Here is an 18,196-nt window from a genome sequence, read left to right as displayed (position 1 = left end):
ATTGTGCAAATAAATATTTTTAGAAATAACTATCCCTTCAGAAAAACCAATTTTTGGGAAATTTCAAATCTATAAATTGGTAATTTTGAAAGCACTTTAGTATGCCAAAAGATTCATCTTGTGAATCTTAAAGAATTTCTTCATAGTTCACCTGAGCTTATTTATATATAACAGTTCTTGTTTTATAAACATCTTTTGAGAAAAACTCAACAGGCAAGGTACAGATAAGGAAGCTTCCTCTGTAGTAAAAAGAAATAATATAATGGGAATATATAGATATTCAGCAAAATTGTCTTTATGAATATTTTCATGTAGGCCTTCTTTTTAATTGATATATCTGACATGATTAGATTTATAACAATCTAAAGTGATAAATTGAAGCATCTTGGTTTTGTCTTTGGCTTATAAAGAATTTTCCATTCTTGAAGCACTAAGTGACTTCTAGTCCCTTAAAATGTTCAAATTTGTTGTTTTTGCAACATTTCTATAGGCAAAGAAGAATGGAGAAAATAAATTGTAAATGGTTCTCAGAGCTTTTTTGGGTTAAAGGGTCTAATGCCAGGAACAGCATACAAGGTTCAAATTGGTGCTGAGGGGGACTCTGGTTTTGTGAGTTCAGAGGATGTGTTTGAGACAGGCCCAGGTGAGGCACACCCCACACCAGTTTTGGCTCATACTCAGAGGTAGAAGCCACCAGGCACCCTAGGTGGAGACCAGGGCTGGTGGAGCTGTGTTGTGGGTAGGGCCATGAATGTCTTTCTAGGGGGCCCTGATGAGTTGGGAGTTTTTAATTGTCTCTGGTTCTTTATTATCAAATGAATTACAGAATAGAGTAAATCATTTTCCAGTGACATTGTTGCCAAAAAATTACAAAAGAGTTTAAGTATGATTTTAAATTATATTATTTAAATAATTCAGTTTTATATAATTTACATTGTAAGATTTTCCTCAGTGACCCAAACAATGTATGCACATGTGAATAAATGAATAATTAATTTAAAATAATAATAATCTGAAATTTTTGAAATGTTTTCAAAGTTGAAAAAACTTACAAGAGAGTCATGATTCTTTAAGCCAAAATGGACTACAACCCAACAGGACCCTGCAGTTTGGTTAGATAATAATATAAATATTATTATTTGTATAAAACAAGAAATTGTACAATTCATACATTATACTTTATCACAGCAAATTTTGCTCTCTGCATATGTTTTAGTTATGTGAATGTTATACAGTACACAATTATAAAAGTAAAGTTTCTGAAGTAAATAAATGTTCATGCAAAATGCAAGAGAATTCATATTTGCTCACAAGATGGAAAGCAATCCCTGCTTATGTAAATTTAAGCAAGGGTTGTGAGGCACCTGTGTGTCATTTGTGAGTCATACATTCATCTTATGTTGTGTCACTTCATGCATTATTGAGGGAATATTGCATATCCCTATAGAACTCTTCGACAAAATGGATTTTTGTAGTGTTTTTCATTAACAAAACATTATGATTTCTAAAGTTATTTCTTAAAAATTTAGAAATATCCACCCATAAGTGGTTTAAAATAGAGAGAGGGAGAGGAAAAAAACCAAGGTAATATTCAATAACTTATCAAATGATATTTTTTAAATATTCATTTGCTATAATCATGCTTTAAGAAAAAAATTCCTATTATTCTGTTCCTAATTTTGTATCCATTTATATATAGCTCTAAGGAAATGCATTAAATTATTAAACCTAAAATGGGAACAGTAGAGGGGGAATATCTAATCAATTCACAGTCAGTATTATAAGGCTTTTGCTTGTTGTTGCTAGTAACTTTTCATTTCAAAATACTAGAAGCTCAAGTAAGAATACAGCCCGAGTGGGAGGAACAGAAGCAGTACTGCATCTAGTCAGCTCTACTCTACTCCAGACGAGTGGTTTTCTCACTCAGCCCTCACAACAGTCCTCTGAGGTGGGCACTGTTGTTACTCACTTACACCTGTATCAGTCCTCAGGGGTGGAGGCCCTGCCCAGGTCACAGCTGCATCATAGAAGAGCTAGGATTAGAAACCTAGCCTTCCAACGCCTGGAGAGAGGCCCTCACTACACCCACTACACAAGGTCACAGATGCCACACTCAAAGGGAACACGTTGTCTCAGAAATGACTGCTTCTGTTAGCACCTGGTACATCTATTCTGCCATTCTGTACTCCTGCCTTGCAAGTGAGTTAGATTCACCATCAAATCAAGTCATACCAATTTTTTTTGCCCTTTTACAAAACAAAAGAAACCCCTTTAGAAAATGATTTTTTTCCTCAGTGGTGTGCACCCGCTATTCCAGCAGCAGCTGCCAGGTAGTTGGACATGAATGACTGCGAGAGGGGGCCATTTCTGTGTGCCAGGGATGGAGAGACAGGACAAGGCTGTGGTCAGTTATTGTCACTTTTTATATGTAGATGTCACTGTTAAGAAGAATTAATTTTGATTGAATTTTAGCAGTCTTGGTTAATTTGCTCCTAAGAGCAAATACTATCAGTACTCTTGCACACCTGTGCTTTGTGTTACTCCAACTGCCTTCCCCTCCCCACTTCAATGCTCCGTCCTTAGGGCTCAGGGTGAGGCCCAGGGTGAAGGCGTGACCCTCCACTGTTCTTGATCCTCCCACCCCATGCTAGGTTAAGGTGTGAGTAAGGGTGTCAGTCCTTGGAGTGAAAACTACCATTCAGCTCCTTTTTTAACTCCCTGCTTTCATGAGCTGTTTCTCTCTGAATTCTGCTAACTCCAAGAACCTAGACTCAGCTTTTCATCCTCATATGTTTCATAAGTCTTCTTAACACCATCACCACCTTTTATAGTCTGGGGGTTTAAGGCTTGTTTGTTATTCCTACAGCACACACTGAAAAATAAATCAAAGACCACCGGCAGTGTCTAATACTGTGCTTCCTCCCCGTGCGCCTGGGTCTCTCTTTAATGCCACCCACTCTTCTGCCCACCTCACTTCTGTCCCTCAGTTAGAATCCCCTCTCTCATTTCTCAGACGATTTAAATCTGATTTGTTCTTACTGAGCCCAAGGAATTTTTTGTCAAATTCCTCCAAATTCTGGAGAAGGTGGGTTTTTTTCCCTTGCTAAACATTTCTAATCACCTAAACATAACAGGACATTTTAATACATAGTGGATTCTTCATAAAGAGTATAGAACAACTGCCATTTCTCTCATCTTGTCTCTTCCATGTTTATTCCAAGATCCTGAGGACTTCCTCTGAGACTGCCCCACCACAGAGCACAGTTTATCCCTGGTGCAATAACCAATGTGAGAGCAGAAGACTGTGGTTAAAACTAACTTTTAGGCAACAAAGCAAACTTCACTCCTCTGCCTTATTCTATATGTGCATATTCTTTATCTGTGTTTTTATTTGATTTGTCACTTTATGGATTATTCAAGTAATACATGTATATAATTTTACTGTAAAAAATGGACTCTCCAACCCATTCCTACTAATACCCACCCACTGAAGCTCAGATTCTCGAAAGAAAAGACCCATACTTTTCATCTCATGTCGGTGTCAGTGTGTGATCTGTACAGTCTTGGGTATGAGCTGGGTCTGTATGTTGCAGATAAGATCATGTAGAATGCCCTAAGGAGGCTTGAAATCTCTGGTAGTCATTCTGGGCTTCAGATCCTTCCTTTTGTAGATGGAAAGTCAATACAAGTCCTTTCTACTTAGAGAACTTATGTTTTCTTTCAACTTCTTATACACTTGAGTGTATATGTGCACACACATACACACATGCACCTACTCATTCATAGTACCTAATTAATCTTAAGTAATTGGGTAGGGAAATACTAAATACTATTTTTCTTTTGACATGTGGGCAGAAGTCTAAGATCAATGTGCACGTTTGTGTATCAACTATCAGGGAAACATCCAGTGTTTGCACAGCTATGTAGTAGCAAGCTGTAGGCTGGAAGTTCAATTTTGGCTATCACCATTTGTGTAAGACAATTTCTGCTAGTACTTGGGCTTCTTGTTCTAGTTTTCCCTTATTAGTAGCATTTAATTAGATGAAAAATGAAAATGCTGAGGCTATTTATAACAGGACTGTAAATCATTAAACACACTAAAAACAAGGACTCCTTAGCTCCAATCAAGATGACTTATGCCACTTGATTTTGGGTTCAGTTTTGAAGAAAAAGTACACAGAGAACATGTAAATTTATAGTAATATATTGCCAACAGAATGTAATGATGGACTTTTCAAACATTTTACCCATCTCAGTATTGAGAGTACCTAAAGCATTTTATTCTGTGATCAGACATTTGCAGATTTGATGTCCCGAGGTGTTTTCAGGAATGCATTATAGCAGTAGGGTGTAATAGCAAGTAGCATGCTCACCGAAGCCTGGCAGACATGGGTCCATCTCCAACTCTTGGGTGAGCTCTTTACCCTCTCTGGACATGGGTTTATTCCTAATGCCTTCCTCAAAAGATTGTTGTGAAGCTTAGATGAGGCTGTACCCTTAGCACAGTGCCTAGCAAATAGTAAGGGTCGAAACTTGTTACCTGTCATTGTTACCACCATCATCACTATCATGACTGTGGCATGTGTGTAGAAAGGGGAGCTGCCTATATTTGTGTTCCACTGGTGTCTGGTTATAACATACTTGAAATCTCTCTAATTAATGGAGCACCAAGAGCTACTGAAGGAAGGCTATTGGCCTTTTGTTTTATATTCCTGATAATGTTATTTTCACTTCTCATTTCTTAACCATATTTCTAGACATTTTTTTATACTCCTCTTCACATTTGATTTTAGGCATTTCATTTTTCTCCCTATACTCTGTGTGGAGAAAAGGAGGCAGTGAGATGCTATTTTTACAACATGTACAAAAATCTGGGATATGTGTAACCATGCTTATTTCTGCAACCAGAGATCATACACATCTAACCTAAACACAGGAAATGTTTTCAGAAGAAATCCAGCCAAATTAAAAGCATGATATAGGCATATTTATGAAATCAAAAGAAGAAAACCTTTTTATGTTGATTATGGCCAAAGGAGAAAAGAAAAACTGTGTTAAAGGATTCATGCAAACTTATTTAAACAAATCCGCATGGGCATGTCTGACTAGCCATTGATGCTGCACGTTGTCCCATATGATTGACACTTTTGAATATTACCAGGAGTTTTGCATACTGAGAGTGGTTTAATAAGGGCTTCACATTTGCTTACTCAAACAGAACAGATGAAGGTGAAAGAAAATGTGTACATATGAAAGTATATTCTCTTCAAACTGTTCATTTAGCCAATGATGATTCTACTGACCAATACATATCTTTAAGTCTCTTGAATAGATTCTAAGCAATAACAAATGCTGATCTTTTGAAAATGGATTTGATATTTCTGAAATTTCCATTCAGGGTCTGGTGGAGTGGCTCAAGTGGTACAGTGCCTGCCTAGCAAGAATGAGGCCCTGAGTTCAAACCTCAGTGTTGCCAAAAAAATAAATAAATAAAATTAAAGAAATTTCCATTCAGAATTGAAGTGTTATATAAAATAATAAGGTGCTTTTCTTATGTGGACAGGTTCCTTGTGTGAGCCATTTTCTTTTTTGACAAGTTTCCAAAGCAATGAAAAATGACAGCATCACTGCAAAAGTAGTTTCTTTTGAAGGAAAAATACTCCATTAGATGTATATGTTCTGTTCTGTTTAAAATTCAGTTTTATATTCTTGTAATTGCATTTAATATACAATTTATCCTATAAACAGTAAGTTTTTGGGCAGTACTAAAAGTTGAACTCAGGGCCTTGTGCTTGCTAGGAAGGTGCTCTGCCACTTGAGCCACACTCCCAGCTCTACACAGATTTTTAATTGGTTTAAGAGTATGTTTCTATTGAAATACATATGGTATAAAAAGTATGAACACAATGATTAGCAGGATTTGATAGCATTTAATGTTATAGACATTCAGATTTCTCTATTTGAATTCTTAAATAATGAGGTTTTTTCAAAGTTAGGTACTTATATAATTTCTAATTGATAACACAAATTCTAAGTTGGGGCCACATGTAAATAAATGAAGGTCCATACACTATGGCAATGTTTCACTACAAGTGCCCACCACAGTTCTCATTTCCCTCTTAACCCCCAACACCATTGATTTGTTTTCCAGCAATGGCAAGCCGGCAGGTGGACATTGCGACTCAGGGCTGGTTCATAGGTCTGATGTGTGCTGTCGCTCTCCTTATCTTAATTTTGTTGATCGTTTGCTTCATCAGAAGAAACAAGGGTGGTAAATATCCAGGTAAGAAAGATTAACATTGCTTTATAATCCTGCATAACTGTCTATAAAACTAAAATGAATCATGTAGATTGCAATTGTATATCTTCCTAGATATACCATTGGCAACTTAAACATTGTTGGGGACCATAGGGCATTTGGAGGAGCAGATCAGCGTTGTTGCTGAAGATATTAGCAAGTCTGCTTCTAACGTTCCCCCAAAAGTTATAAATACTTGAAGCAGCACAAAACCAATTGGTGAGAGGAGGGTGAAGTGTGTGCCATTTTCCAGAGGAAATAATCCATGAGCCCAGCTTTGACATTGAGGTGCCTAGCATTGCTCACTCTTTGCTGACTTATGCACTTCAGTGGGTCCAATGAATTTATATTTTCTTTACCTGACCATTTCCCTTCAGTTGTAAGAAAAAAAAGTGCAAAAGAATAGATTTATAAAAACAATTTGTTACCATGAATTCAGCTAATGACTAGATCAGTAAAACAGGGAATAAATATTAGGAACTTAGAAATTGTGTGAAGTCAACTTTACATGTTAACAAATGTTCATTCTATTAGGTTGCCTCAAAATGATTAAAATATCAAACTGTGTGCCTGGCCACATAATGTACATCTACTTGTATAGAGAATAATTTTCCCCTGATGTATGTGCTCTTACAAACTTTGAGTATGGAAGTACAGAATCAATGAATAATAATGTCAACTTCACAATTTTTAGTTAAAGAAAAGGAAGATGCCCACGCAGATCCTGAAATCCAGCCAATGAAGGAAGATGACGGTACTTTTGGAGAATACAGGTGAGCCTCTGCTTCTCCACTTTGTCCCTCTGCTCCTCACACTCTCTGGAGGATAGGACTCAGCCAACAACGTGCTCTGCCTGACAGCTCATACTTCCTCACTTATAAGTTTAGAAGAACTTCCATGTCTAAATGCTGACACGTCTCTCAGGATTAAAACATGTTCTCTTTTCATTAAAAAGTAAATTTCCATTTTAATCATAGCTTTGGAGTCAGAGAATCTTCTCTTCTGTCCATGTTTTCCAGAAACCCAGGATGTAAAGTCAGCTTATTACAGCGAATTAAAACAAGAAAGACCCTACACAGCCTGCATTATAAAGGAAACGTGCTTTTATAAAACCAGTGTTAACAAGACTTTTTATTCTAAAATCTGTAGCTAGTTTTTCCTAAACAATACCTATACGGCTGCCTGTTAGTCACAAAATGATGAGACTAGGTTGTTTTAGAAACTGTTGACAATTAAGAAATATCACAGTCATCTACGCAGTGTGCTAACCCTTAGAACATTAATAATACATTCTCATCTTGACCTCATCATTAAGAAAAAAATTTAACATAACTTATCAGCTAAATTTTTTTTTAAATCTCTTCAAACAAAAATATTTTTGCCTAGATGCTACTGGTCTTTTCAGAAAGACATAAATGATTATTTTAAACATGTTTAAAAACAGAAACAAAATATTTTATTTATGTACTTAAGATTAGCATTCTGGTGTTCCAAGAGGATGCTTCTGTTTGTAAAATGCCTTTTACACCTTGATTTCTTCTTTTTATAAGCCCTTGATTATGTAAAATATAGCAATCTGAATATGTACTGAGCCCATATTGTGACTTTGATTTGTCACAAGGAAAAGATTTAGATGAAATACTTCAGCATGATGATTTCCAGGTGACATTTATAGGTAAGGTATTGGTGTTAAGGATTTCCTGTCTAAGGTATTTGTGTTAAGGATTTCCTGTCTCTGGAGCTCATTTTTGGTTTTTTCACGTCAGTACCACGAGGACTCGAATAATGCCAGAGATGAGAAATGTAGAACTGATTGAGGAAAAACCATATTTTCAACAAAATAAGTTTCCTAGCAGTTTCCATGCTTCAGCACACGAGCCTCCACACTCTCATCTTCTCTTCTACAGAGATAACTATGGCTCTAAATGGCCCCCAGATTTCTTTATCTCATGATACAGAAAAATGTCTAGTAGGGTTGTCTTGTTGTCATACTTTGACTCTGGGGCTGAAAGTGTTTGAAAACTTCAGGCAGCACCTCTACCCAAAAAGTTTTCATAGCACATTAGAACAACCTACAGAAACCCATAGCCCAGAGCAGGTGGGTCTTACTGAAGGAGTAGACATCTTCGCTGATTTAACTCTCTCTTCACTGTAAGCAGGTGAGCTGTTAATTAATAAAGAACTCATTTTTTAGAGTTCTTGTGGCTATAATTCTATACAGGATATGCACACTACTCCCTTATTGTTATGAAACTACATATTTAATATAGCCTGGGAAAATTATATATTTGCATGACTTGAAAATAGACCATTGTACCTCAGACGTTCTTCACATGGTGATGGATTCCTGTTCTGCATCCTCATGCTTAAATGAAACAGCAATGTACTGCTCACCTGTGGGTCTCAAATATCAGTTTGCTCTTAGTTTGATGTAAAATCAAGGCCCAAAATAATGTGACTTTCTCTGGGTAACTGTGACAACTACCCCATTAAGACTTGACTAAAATTAAGGTTGAGTTTGTGAACTAGCTTAGAATTCAGAGGCTGGTAATTTTTTGTTTAACTCAGCTATTTCCTGTGATACCTAATTTATCTAAGTCTAAGGTTTTTCATCTATAAAGTGAGACAATTGTTCAAGTATTAGATGATCTTTGAAGGTTTCTTGTCTAGTTTAATGATTTCTATGAACTCTATAAGCTGTCTGCTAACAACTCTGAATATGATTTTGTTTCCAGAGCAGTACATAGCAAGTATTTGGTTACTGGTCTCACAATCACCATTTGATCTACAGCTTTTTGATCATCTTTGTCTCAGTGTTAATCCATGCGTGCTATGTTTGTGATGCTTTTTCAAATGGCTGCCTTGGCTTTTGTCTTGAATTTCTTAGAATAGAAAGACTTTTTATTTGGGCCTATTGAGTGTAAAGTCAATTGGAGTAAAGACAAAAATACTTGTCACACATGTAATGACATTGATCTTGGAGAAACCAAAGGAAATGAAGTTCTGATGGGAGTCTTTAACTCAAAACAACTCACTGGTGTGATTTTCTGAATGAAGCTTAAAGTTCATAAAGACCATCCCACATGCAAAAATCACTTCCCTAAATTCCCAAGCACCCTTTGTTATAGACGTGGCTTTGTACTGTGACTTTCAGACATTACCTCAGAATTTTTTTCCCTTTGGTTCATTTCTATTTAAGGTAATCAGAAGACCTTTATTGCCTGAGATGTCACAATTAGTGGAAATGATTCTGTTTGTTACAGAATCTTTTTTTTAATAATACATTTACATGTCATTCTCTTCCCTAAGAGAAGAGAATCTCTTTCTCTGCTTTGCACCTTTTGGAAGTTCTGAGTTCTGTATTACTTTTTGATTCTTATTCTCCTGCATTTTAAAAATGAATTATAATGCTGATCACACACAGACACACACAAAATTAGAACACTTGCCTAAATGTAAATTAATTCCATTTATGATTCGCTCATTCTCCAGCCTGAGGATGAAGCCATTTCTATATAATTGGCTCTGAGCCAAAGGACAATTCACAGTGCAAAGAGGGATGGAACTTCAACAGTGGCCAGATTTGATTTTTTTTTTCAATATGCTATAACCCTTTGCCCTCACTCCAACACCCAAACCTAAACAGTTACCCTCTCGTGGAACCCTGCAGCTTTCTTTGTTTGTTTCTTTAATTATACAGACAGTAGGATCTGCATCCTTACTAGCATATAGAAAAATCAGAGAAACAATGCAACCAACTGTGTAAGTATTTTCTTATTCTCTAGATCTATTCTTTTAAAACCAGAATGAACCTAGGTCATCAGCCATATGCCTATGGTACTTGAACTCATAACTTACTGCATAAATGGACACTCTTGCCATGGGAATCCTGTCATTCATGTGAACATGGCCCTGTTGCAAGCTTGTTAACCCATGCTCATAAAGCTTGAATGAGGCAAAGCTACGTTGCATTTGTTACATACTTTAGATCTATTCTGCTCAAAAATATGAACTGGTTTGTAACCAGAATAGTGATAATTTTAAATAATGATGAATTTTTTCAGAGTGGGTTAGAAAGTGCTTTTGGGTTATGAGTATCAATGAAATTACAGCATGGTTTGGTCATAGTAGGGTGGTGACTACAGGAAAATCAGACATAATTATCACCAATTTATTTTCTATTTTTGAATTTTACTTAGTAGCCATTTAAGGGGTGTGCAAAACCCTGAACCAAGTACTGTCAAAAAACCTTGAACTCCCTAAAATTTGTTTTTAGTATAAAAGAAAGGAAAATATATCCCAATGCTTTTTCTGTAGTCATAAAATTATGAAAGAATGAAAAATTTTAATGTTAGAACTCTGAAGAATTTCTGAAATGCGTGCTGTCACCTTTATTGTTATTTTACCTTGAATTCATCCAAACAGTGTTTACTAAGTGCCTCTGTATGCTGAGCCTTGGGGATTTTTAAAGCAATAGAATTTGGTCCCACATGGAAAGTTTATAATCTAGTGAGGGATGCAGGGAAACAAAAGAATAATTTGATAAGAATGGGAAAGCTGCTATGAAAGTGACACAGCTAAGATGACATGGGAGCAAAAACAGGAAGCTGAAGTCAGGAGCGCAGTGTGGAAGGAGGGTGGCAGAGGTAGTCTTTCTAGAGGAAGTAATGCAAAGACCAAGTTTCAGATACAGTAACGTCAACAATTCTTTCTACCATACTACAATCTTTATTTATGAATATAAACATCAAGAATATATTTTGTATGTATATATAGTGTGTTATAAATTATTGAAATGTATTTAATCTTTGACCTTTGGGGTTAACAATTAATATCTGATGCTTCCTGTCCTTAAAAGTTCTAATTAAAATGTGGATGGATTTTTATTCACTTTGTAAAGCTTTGAATACTACAGAACTAAGAACATATATGACTTTTAAATCATCTACATCTTTTTAATTCCTCTCATTTGGGAATACCCCTTCACACTTAAACTTGAAAAAGCAATTTCCTTTGGCACAGACCTAATGCAATTATTTACTATTTCATTATAAAATTCATCTTTGAGTTGAAAAAAGGCAAGCCCTAATGCAGTACTTCCCTCAGACTTGAGGTCACTCATCACAACTGGAAAGTTCTGTTTGAGAGTGTTGCACAAGCTATTTCCTAGGGGGAAAGTCTCCCTTAAATGGTGGTCTGGAGTGGAGAGAAGAGGAGTGATGTGGCATGGACACATGTGTGTTGGACACAAACCATGTGCCAGGCACTGTGCTTATGCTTTATATGGTTGTTCTCATTTAACTGGAATCTGACAAAGTAACACGTTGCATCACAACATTTTTTTAAAAAACTAGTCTTACGAAGATCTTGCTGCCTTTGAACAGCTTCTCCTAGAATGACTCTGAGGATAGAAATTCCCACTTCCTCACTTCTCTTCTCTCAAGCACAGCCTGTGTTGCTCTAATCTCACCCACCACAGCCACAAAGCTGAAATGAATGGATGCTTCCAGAGAACCCTGGTCATTATTCATAACTAATATGATAAGGCATTATTAAAATACAAATGAATCTGTGGGGAAATACACTAGAGTTAATAAGAGTTTAGTAATGAATGACACAAAATCAGCATAAGAGTAAAATATATTTCTATGTACCAGCAATTAGATTTTAAAAATTATTCCAGTTATGATAGCATACAAATAAGATATAGCAGTAAATCCAACACAAAGATCTTCCACTGGTAATAGGGATTTGTATTCCATTCCACTGATCAATTTGTCTATTTCTGCACCAAAATTATGTCTTACTTTTGTAGCGTTAATAAGTCTTGACATCTGCTAGGTCAAGTCCTCTATCTTCATTATTGTTCTTCAGGAATTTTTTAAATAGTCTTTGCCCTTTTCATTTACATATACATCTTAGAATGGTCTTACCAATATCCAAATAAAAACGTTCTAGGCTTTTATTACAAATAAATTGACTGTGAAAAGCAATATGGGAAAGTTTAACATGGTTTCTGTATTTAAGTCTTCCATCCATAGGCATGATATGTTCCCCCATTTATTTATGCCTTCTTTAATCAATTGAATAAAAGTTTTATCTGCTTCAGAGGTCTTATAAACTTCATACTTTATGGCATCATAAGTGGAGTAATTTAAAAAATTTTTACTTTCCAGTTTACAAGGGCATAAAGAAAATTTACTTTTATGTTAATATATTTAAAACATTACTGAATTCTCTCTTTATTCTAATATTTGCCTATAGATTCTTCTGGATTTTTCAGATAGACAATCATATCATTTATGAATAATGGCACCTTCCTCTCATCTCTTTTTCCCATCACATTACTTAGCACTTCCATGCAGTTTTGATTAGAAGTGATGATAGCAGCCATTCACACCATTAGTTCTGATGTCAGATGCAGAGTTTCAACTTTCTCCATGATGATGAAGTTTACTCTAGTTTTCTTGTAGATACCCTTCAGCAGATTAATGAAGGTACTCCCTATTCCTAGCATATTAAAGTTTTTATCATGAATGGGTGCTCAACTTTGTTAAACACCTTTTTTGAAACCTACTGTAACAATCATGGATACTTTTCTTCAGCTAAAATGTTGAATTTTGTAAATTAGAATTTTAATACTAAAACAAACTTGCATTTCTGGAATCCAACTTGGATATGATAAGTACCTTGCTAAATTGCAGTTGCTCATGATTTATTTGAGGTTTTCTTATCTATGCTCATGAGTCACATTTGCCTGTCATATGATTTTCTCAAGGTGTTCTTGATGGTTTCAGATATTATAAAATTGTTGGAGGCATGGCTCAAAGTGGTAGAGTGCCTGCCTAACAAATGCAAGGCCCTTAGTTCAAACCTTAGTACTGCCAATTTTTTTTAAGTAGGATTGTTAAAGTAGTGTTTCTTCTGAATGTCCAAACTTTAACATGCTCAAAATTAAACCACTAATCTTCCCCCAAACATGCTGCAATCTATCGTAAGTAAGGGTAATTCCAAGCTTCCTATTGACTAAACCAAAATTCTTGATGTTGTCCTTTTATCTATCATTCCATAACTGATCCATCCATCCACCTGGCTAATCTAACTAAGTCTTTGATCAAATGCCACTTCTAAAGGAGTCCTTCCTTAGCCACCATATTTAAATGTCAATCCTTTGTCCCCTCCCTAACTCATTCATTCTTTATTCAGCTCTCTATTCTCTGTAATACTTCTCATCTTCTGACATAACAAATTTTCTTCATTGTGTTGATTGTTAATTGTATGTTTCCCGCAGTAAAAGAAAACTCAGCAAGGCCAGAGTTTTAGTCCATTTGCTTGCTGCCCCAATGTCTAGAATGACATCTGTTTTAGAGTAGGCACTCAGTAAATATTTTTTGGATGAATGGATAAGTCAATAGTTGGATAGATCAAAGAAATGCCATAGACAAAAATGTTCTGTAGTGTTTCCATTGAGATACTAGTTCTACAAAGCAGAATAAGATTAATAGTTGGAACCCCTGTAACAAAATTATGTTAATTATTGAACTCTTCAGCAGCATTAACTTTCTCATCAAGTCATGTTCAATATTTCACAGGAAGTATCCAAGCAAAGCCTAGAAGTTCATGATTAAATCCCAAAGATGTGCAAGATATTTTTATAGCAGGTTACATGCTGGATGCTCTATCCTCTGTAATGCCCCCGAAAATAGGCCATCTCAAGGCTCTGTGATGGCAACCCAGTTGTTTATTACCTGTGGTGATAATATAGATGATTCAGTTAGCAACAATCACTTCTGTGTTATCTAATAAGGTAATTTTCAATAGCATATGCCAATGTCATATTGCTAGCATTGCTTCCCAGTCATGAGATAGTCTTCTTGGAGAAAAAAAAATGAAATTTCTAGTAGAAGTTATTGTCAAAAGAGCCAGAATATTTGTACATCTTTAAAATTTTTGTAACTTGGCTAGAAAAAAAACAATCACTCTCTAAAACAGAGGGAGCAGTTAAATCTCAGCACAAGGTGCTAGACAAATACTACAGGTAAGGTGGCCTCTTTGTTACATCAAGTTATTTTTTTAATTAATAGTGTGTATGTTTTCTGTTTTCCCTAACATTTTTTTGTTCTTTCAAAGAAAACAAAATACTGGATTGCAACATTGCATTTTGCCTATTTTTCCCAAATGTTACCTAAAGAAGGAATTGGTCAATCTACATACCCAGTTCCATGACCACATTGGTGGATATTCTTAAACATATTAATTAATCTTCTTCTTCCAGAAATTGTGAGTGGAGTTCAACAGAGAAATAAGCAAAATAAATAATCATAATCATAATAATAACAGAGTTCTATAAAGTTTTATTAAAGTACAACCCTCAGATTTCCATCCACCATGGGCAGGCTGTATTTCATACGTGGGAGGGGGAGTAGGGAATTAAGACAAGGGCAGAATGTGTTTGCTCTTCCATGTTTGAAGAGAAAATATAGTGCTTTTTTTAGTTAAATTGTGTCTCTTTCCAAATTAATAAATCTTTACCCATTGACTAAAATTTCTATAGGGAAAAAGACTGTGTTTTATCAGTATCAGGATTTTGCTTTTCTTCTTAGGCTATTCTCATTTGTTTCTTCTGCATCCTTTTAATGGGATTTGTAGGTCTTTCGAAAGGTAAGGTTGAAGTTTACAAGTCTGGCCTGCACTCAATAACAAAATTATTTGAGATGCAGGATCTTGTTTCTCCTTTTGGCTCAGAAAAAAAATCCATATTTCACATTTAACCAAAAATCATGCTCCATTCATAGCCAAGGAATCAAAGATGTTACGCAGTTTAACATACTAACTTCTCTACTTGCCATAAACTTCCCCTCCCCATTTGAATTCAAAATAGTAATGATTTGAACTTTTCTCAAATTCTTCCTTTTTTAATGCCTGTGATTATTCTGGATTGCTTTCAAATCAGACATCAGAATTTCTCATTGAAATTAACATGCACAATCGGAAGCCATCCGCTCTACTGAAGATTTCATGATTCAATCATTTCCACACCTGATTTTCATTCCTGCTTCATCCTAGTCATTGGAGTCAACCTGACATTGATACTTGGCTAGAGAAACTCAGGACTCCATATGCTTTTTCATAATTTGCATGCATGATTTTTAAAAGCAAAATATTTTACCTACCTGCCAGTCTTAACAAAAATGTTTCCTCTTTTTTTCAGTGATGCAGAAGATCACAAGCCTTTGAAAAAAGGAAGTCGAACACCTTCAGACAGGACTGTGAAAAAAGAAGATAGCGACGATAGCCTGGTTGACTATGGAGAGGGGGTGAATGGCCAGTTCAATGAGGATGGCTCCTTTATTGGACAATACAGTGGTAAGAAAGAGAAAGAACCAGCTGAGGGAAATGAAAGCTCAGAGGCACCTTCTCCTGTCAATGCCATGAATTCCTTTGTTTAAATCATAAGCTCTTTGCCAATGTCCCATTTTCTAGACTGTCTATTGTAAGCACTTATTTGTCAGCCCTCTCATAGTATAAGCATATGGGTAGAAAGTATATTTTCTGCTATATGTTAATATTATGAGGATAGTTACAGCAAGAACATAACTCAAATGATACGTAAATGTGAACTGGGGTACAAAGTGAATACTTTTTCATTCAAAGTAGGTGTTTTCAGTTTCCTCAGAACTGATAAAAAATAATGTAACATCATCAACAGATCATGTTATTTCCTCTTCAGGATACAGTTCAATAGGATGCATGAAAAATGCTACACACTTCAAGGACATACCTGTGTATGTTATTAAAACATGGTTTGATACTTTGTTTATACTATCCTCAGCTGAACCCCTGAGTATGAATTCCGTTTTCATTGTCAAGAGTGTTACTGTAGTATTCTCTAGAACTTCAATGTCTTTGTGGACATTGTCGTGGAATTGGTGACTCTATGTCTAGCTGTTGTTAGTCTTTTTGGGAGACTGTTAGGAACAGTATGTACAGTATATACTTGCTAAATGAGTTAATTGATGGTTGCATTTGCTGATGCTAACTGAGACTCTGTTACCTGCTCTTTGCTCCTCTTACTTCATAGGCTTCCTAATCTTCCAGGTATTACAGCAGCACAGTGTTCTACTTCTTACATTCTTTCCATGTTCAGTTTTTAGGTATAAACAGGTGTATTGCAATGCATTTCAGCATTTGTGCCATACTGAAAGAACTAAAAACAAATCACTCAAATTAAATTTCAAAAGTTATTCCAAAAATACACAGGGCAAGACATATGCAGTGCCTTCAGATAATAAGCATTCCATAATGACTACATTCTGTAGTACTGTCAACTCTTTCCTACATTACTGTCATTATCACAAAGTAACTTTTAAAAAGCAGAGATAATGAACATTGTGATGTTGAAAAAGAATGTGAGAATAAAAATAAGAAGACAGCTTATTTTAAGGGACATTTCCCCCATACATATAAAAAGAAAATCTTTCTCATCAACTGGAGATGATTTGTGGTCTTTTATGGTTTCTATTCAAACAAGTCGCACTTAATAAGAAAGATGTCAACATGGCAGAAAAATGACAGAAAACAAATTATTGTAAAACTAAAAGCATACAACAGCATGCCAGCCTGTAGTGTGTTATTCTGTAAGGCTTGGCTCATGTGAACTTTCAAAATGCTCCACACCATTAAGCAGTGTGTGTGTAAATTGCAATGAACACATTCCAGAATCTGAGAAGTCTGACAAGTGCTTAAAAGGCCAGTGATCAAGAGAGTACATCTGCGGTTTAAAAATAAAGATATATCTATCTTCTGTTGTGTTCATAAACAATACCTATCAAATGGTTTCCTCCAAATATGAAAATCTATAACAACCTATGGTTGAAGGGATGCTCAGTTTCATCTGCCAATAAATTGGTTTCTGATAACTTGCATCAAGTTTGATTTTAAGTAAAGCTTTTATATGTAGATATTTTGTTGAATTTGTAAATATACTTAAAGTGTAGATGCTATATGCTTATAGGTGTTACAAACAAATAAACCTGCAAACAATGTTTATGTTGTACTGAATAAGAAGTAAGCTAATTAATGCAGTGCGTGCATCTGGGAAGTATCTAAATGCCTTTTGTGCTTTCCCCCCTTTTTGCTGTGAAACTGAAATGGTGAACTTTTCTATGCACTATTTCAGCAGGTTTCTGGCTGAAATCTTCAGAGCTTTGCCTATGGAGTACAGTAGGCTTAGTCACCTGGCATCTTTGAAAAATGCAGGTAAAACATAGTTTGAAGTAATCCCAGGTCAAGATGGCCCTAAATACTTTCATGTCTCCATGTCCCTTTTCACAGATCAACCTATCCATTGGAAACACAAAACAATAAAACGGGCTTGCCTTGACATCAGACAGCACAAAGATAAAAGTTACTTTCAATTTGTCAATGTTTAGAGAGAACAATAAAAGTCCAGTTTTTACTCTTCAATAATGATAGAAGCTAAATTTATCTGTGCATGGAGTCACTTCTGTAATATGCAACAGATTTTGTATTAAAATTAAATGTGGTTTTAAAAGTCCCTCTCTTTTTTGTAATTGATGATGTTCCTAGTGGAGTGTGAATGTCAAGTAATGGTGTGTGTAACAGTACAGGCAAATGTGACTGGATTTCCATCAAAAAAACCTGATTATTAAACAGTCTTGATCTCGTTGTGATTTTTAACTTTTTCAAGCATATATTTCTAAATGTGTTAGAGCAGTGCAAACTCTGATTTTCACTTTTAAAAGGCTTTCACATGTAGAGAAAATTAAACATAAAACTAAACATAATATAGAACAATAATATAAAGTATACCAAAAACATTTTCATGAGGAGCAGGAAAATATATTTCCAGTGTCTCAAGAAAAGACTGAGGAAATC

At 35.5% G+C, this 18,196-nt stretch overlaps 1 protein-coding gene across 34 annotated transcripts in view; it reads left to right on the top strand.

Moving 5' to 3' along the window:
- The window catches only part of Nrcam (neuronal cell adhesion molecule), a 264,230-nt gene extending 246,244 nt beyond the window's left edge, over positions 1-17,986 (top strand). For 17 of the 34 annotated variants that reach the window (XM_074065001.1, XM_074065004.1, XM_074065016.1 and 14 more), the window contains 4 exons: positions 6,152-6,283; positions 6,993-7,071; positions 14,948-14,959; positions 15,510-17,986. In XM_074065001.1, the coding sequence (XP_073921102.1) occupies positions 6,152-6,283; positions 6,993-7,071; positions 14,948-14,959; positions 15,510-15,747 (461 nt within the window). In that variant the 3' untranslated portion in view covers positions 15,748-17,986. Of the gene's footprint in view, positions 1-6,151; positions 6,284-6,992; positions 7,072-7,317; positions 9,392-14,901; positions 14,960-15,509 lie in introns of those variants that run through there. The other 17 variants (XM_074065023.1, XM_020186920.2, XM_020186918.2 and 14 more) reach the window with 5 other exon arrangements.
- The last annotated feature ends 210 nt before the right edge of the window (positions 17,987-18,196 follow it).

The sequence above is a fragment of the Castor canadensis genome, chromosome 2, assembly GCF_047511655.1.
Source record: "Castor canadensis chromosome 2, mCasCan1.hap1v2, whole genome shotgun sequence".
Classification (NCBI taxonomy): domain Eukaryota; kingdom Metazoa; phylum Chordata; class Mammalia; order Rodentia; family Castoridae; genus Castor; species Castor canadensis.
Note: the sequence above shows the minus strand (reverse complement) of the source record. Positions and strands in the feature narration are given on the sequence as shown.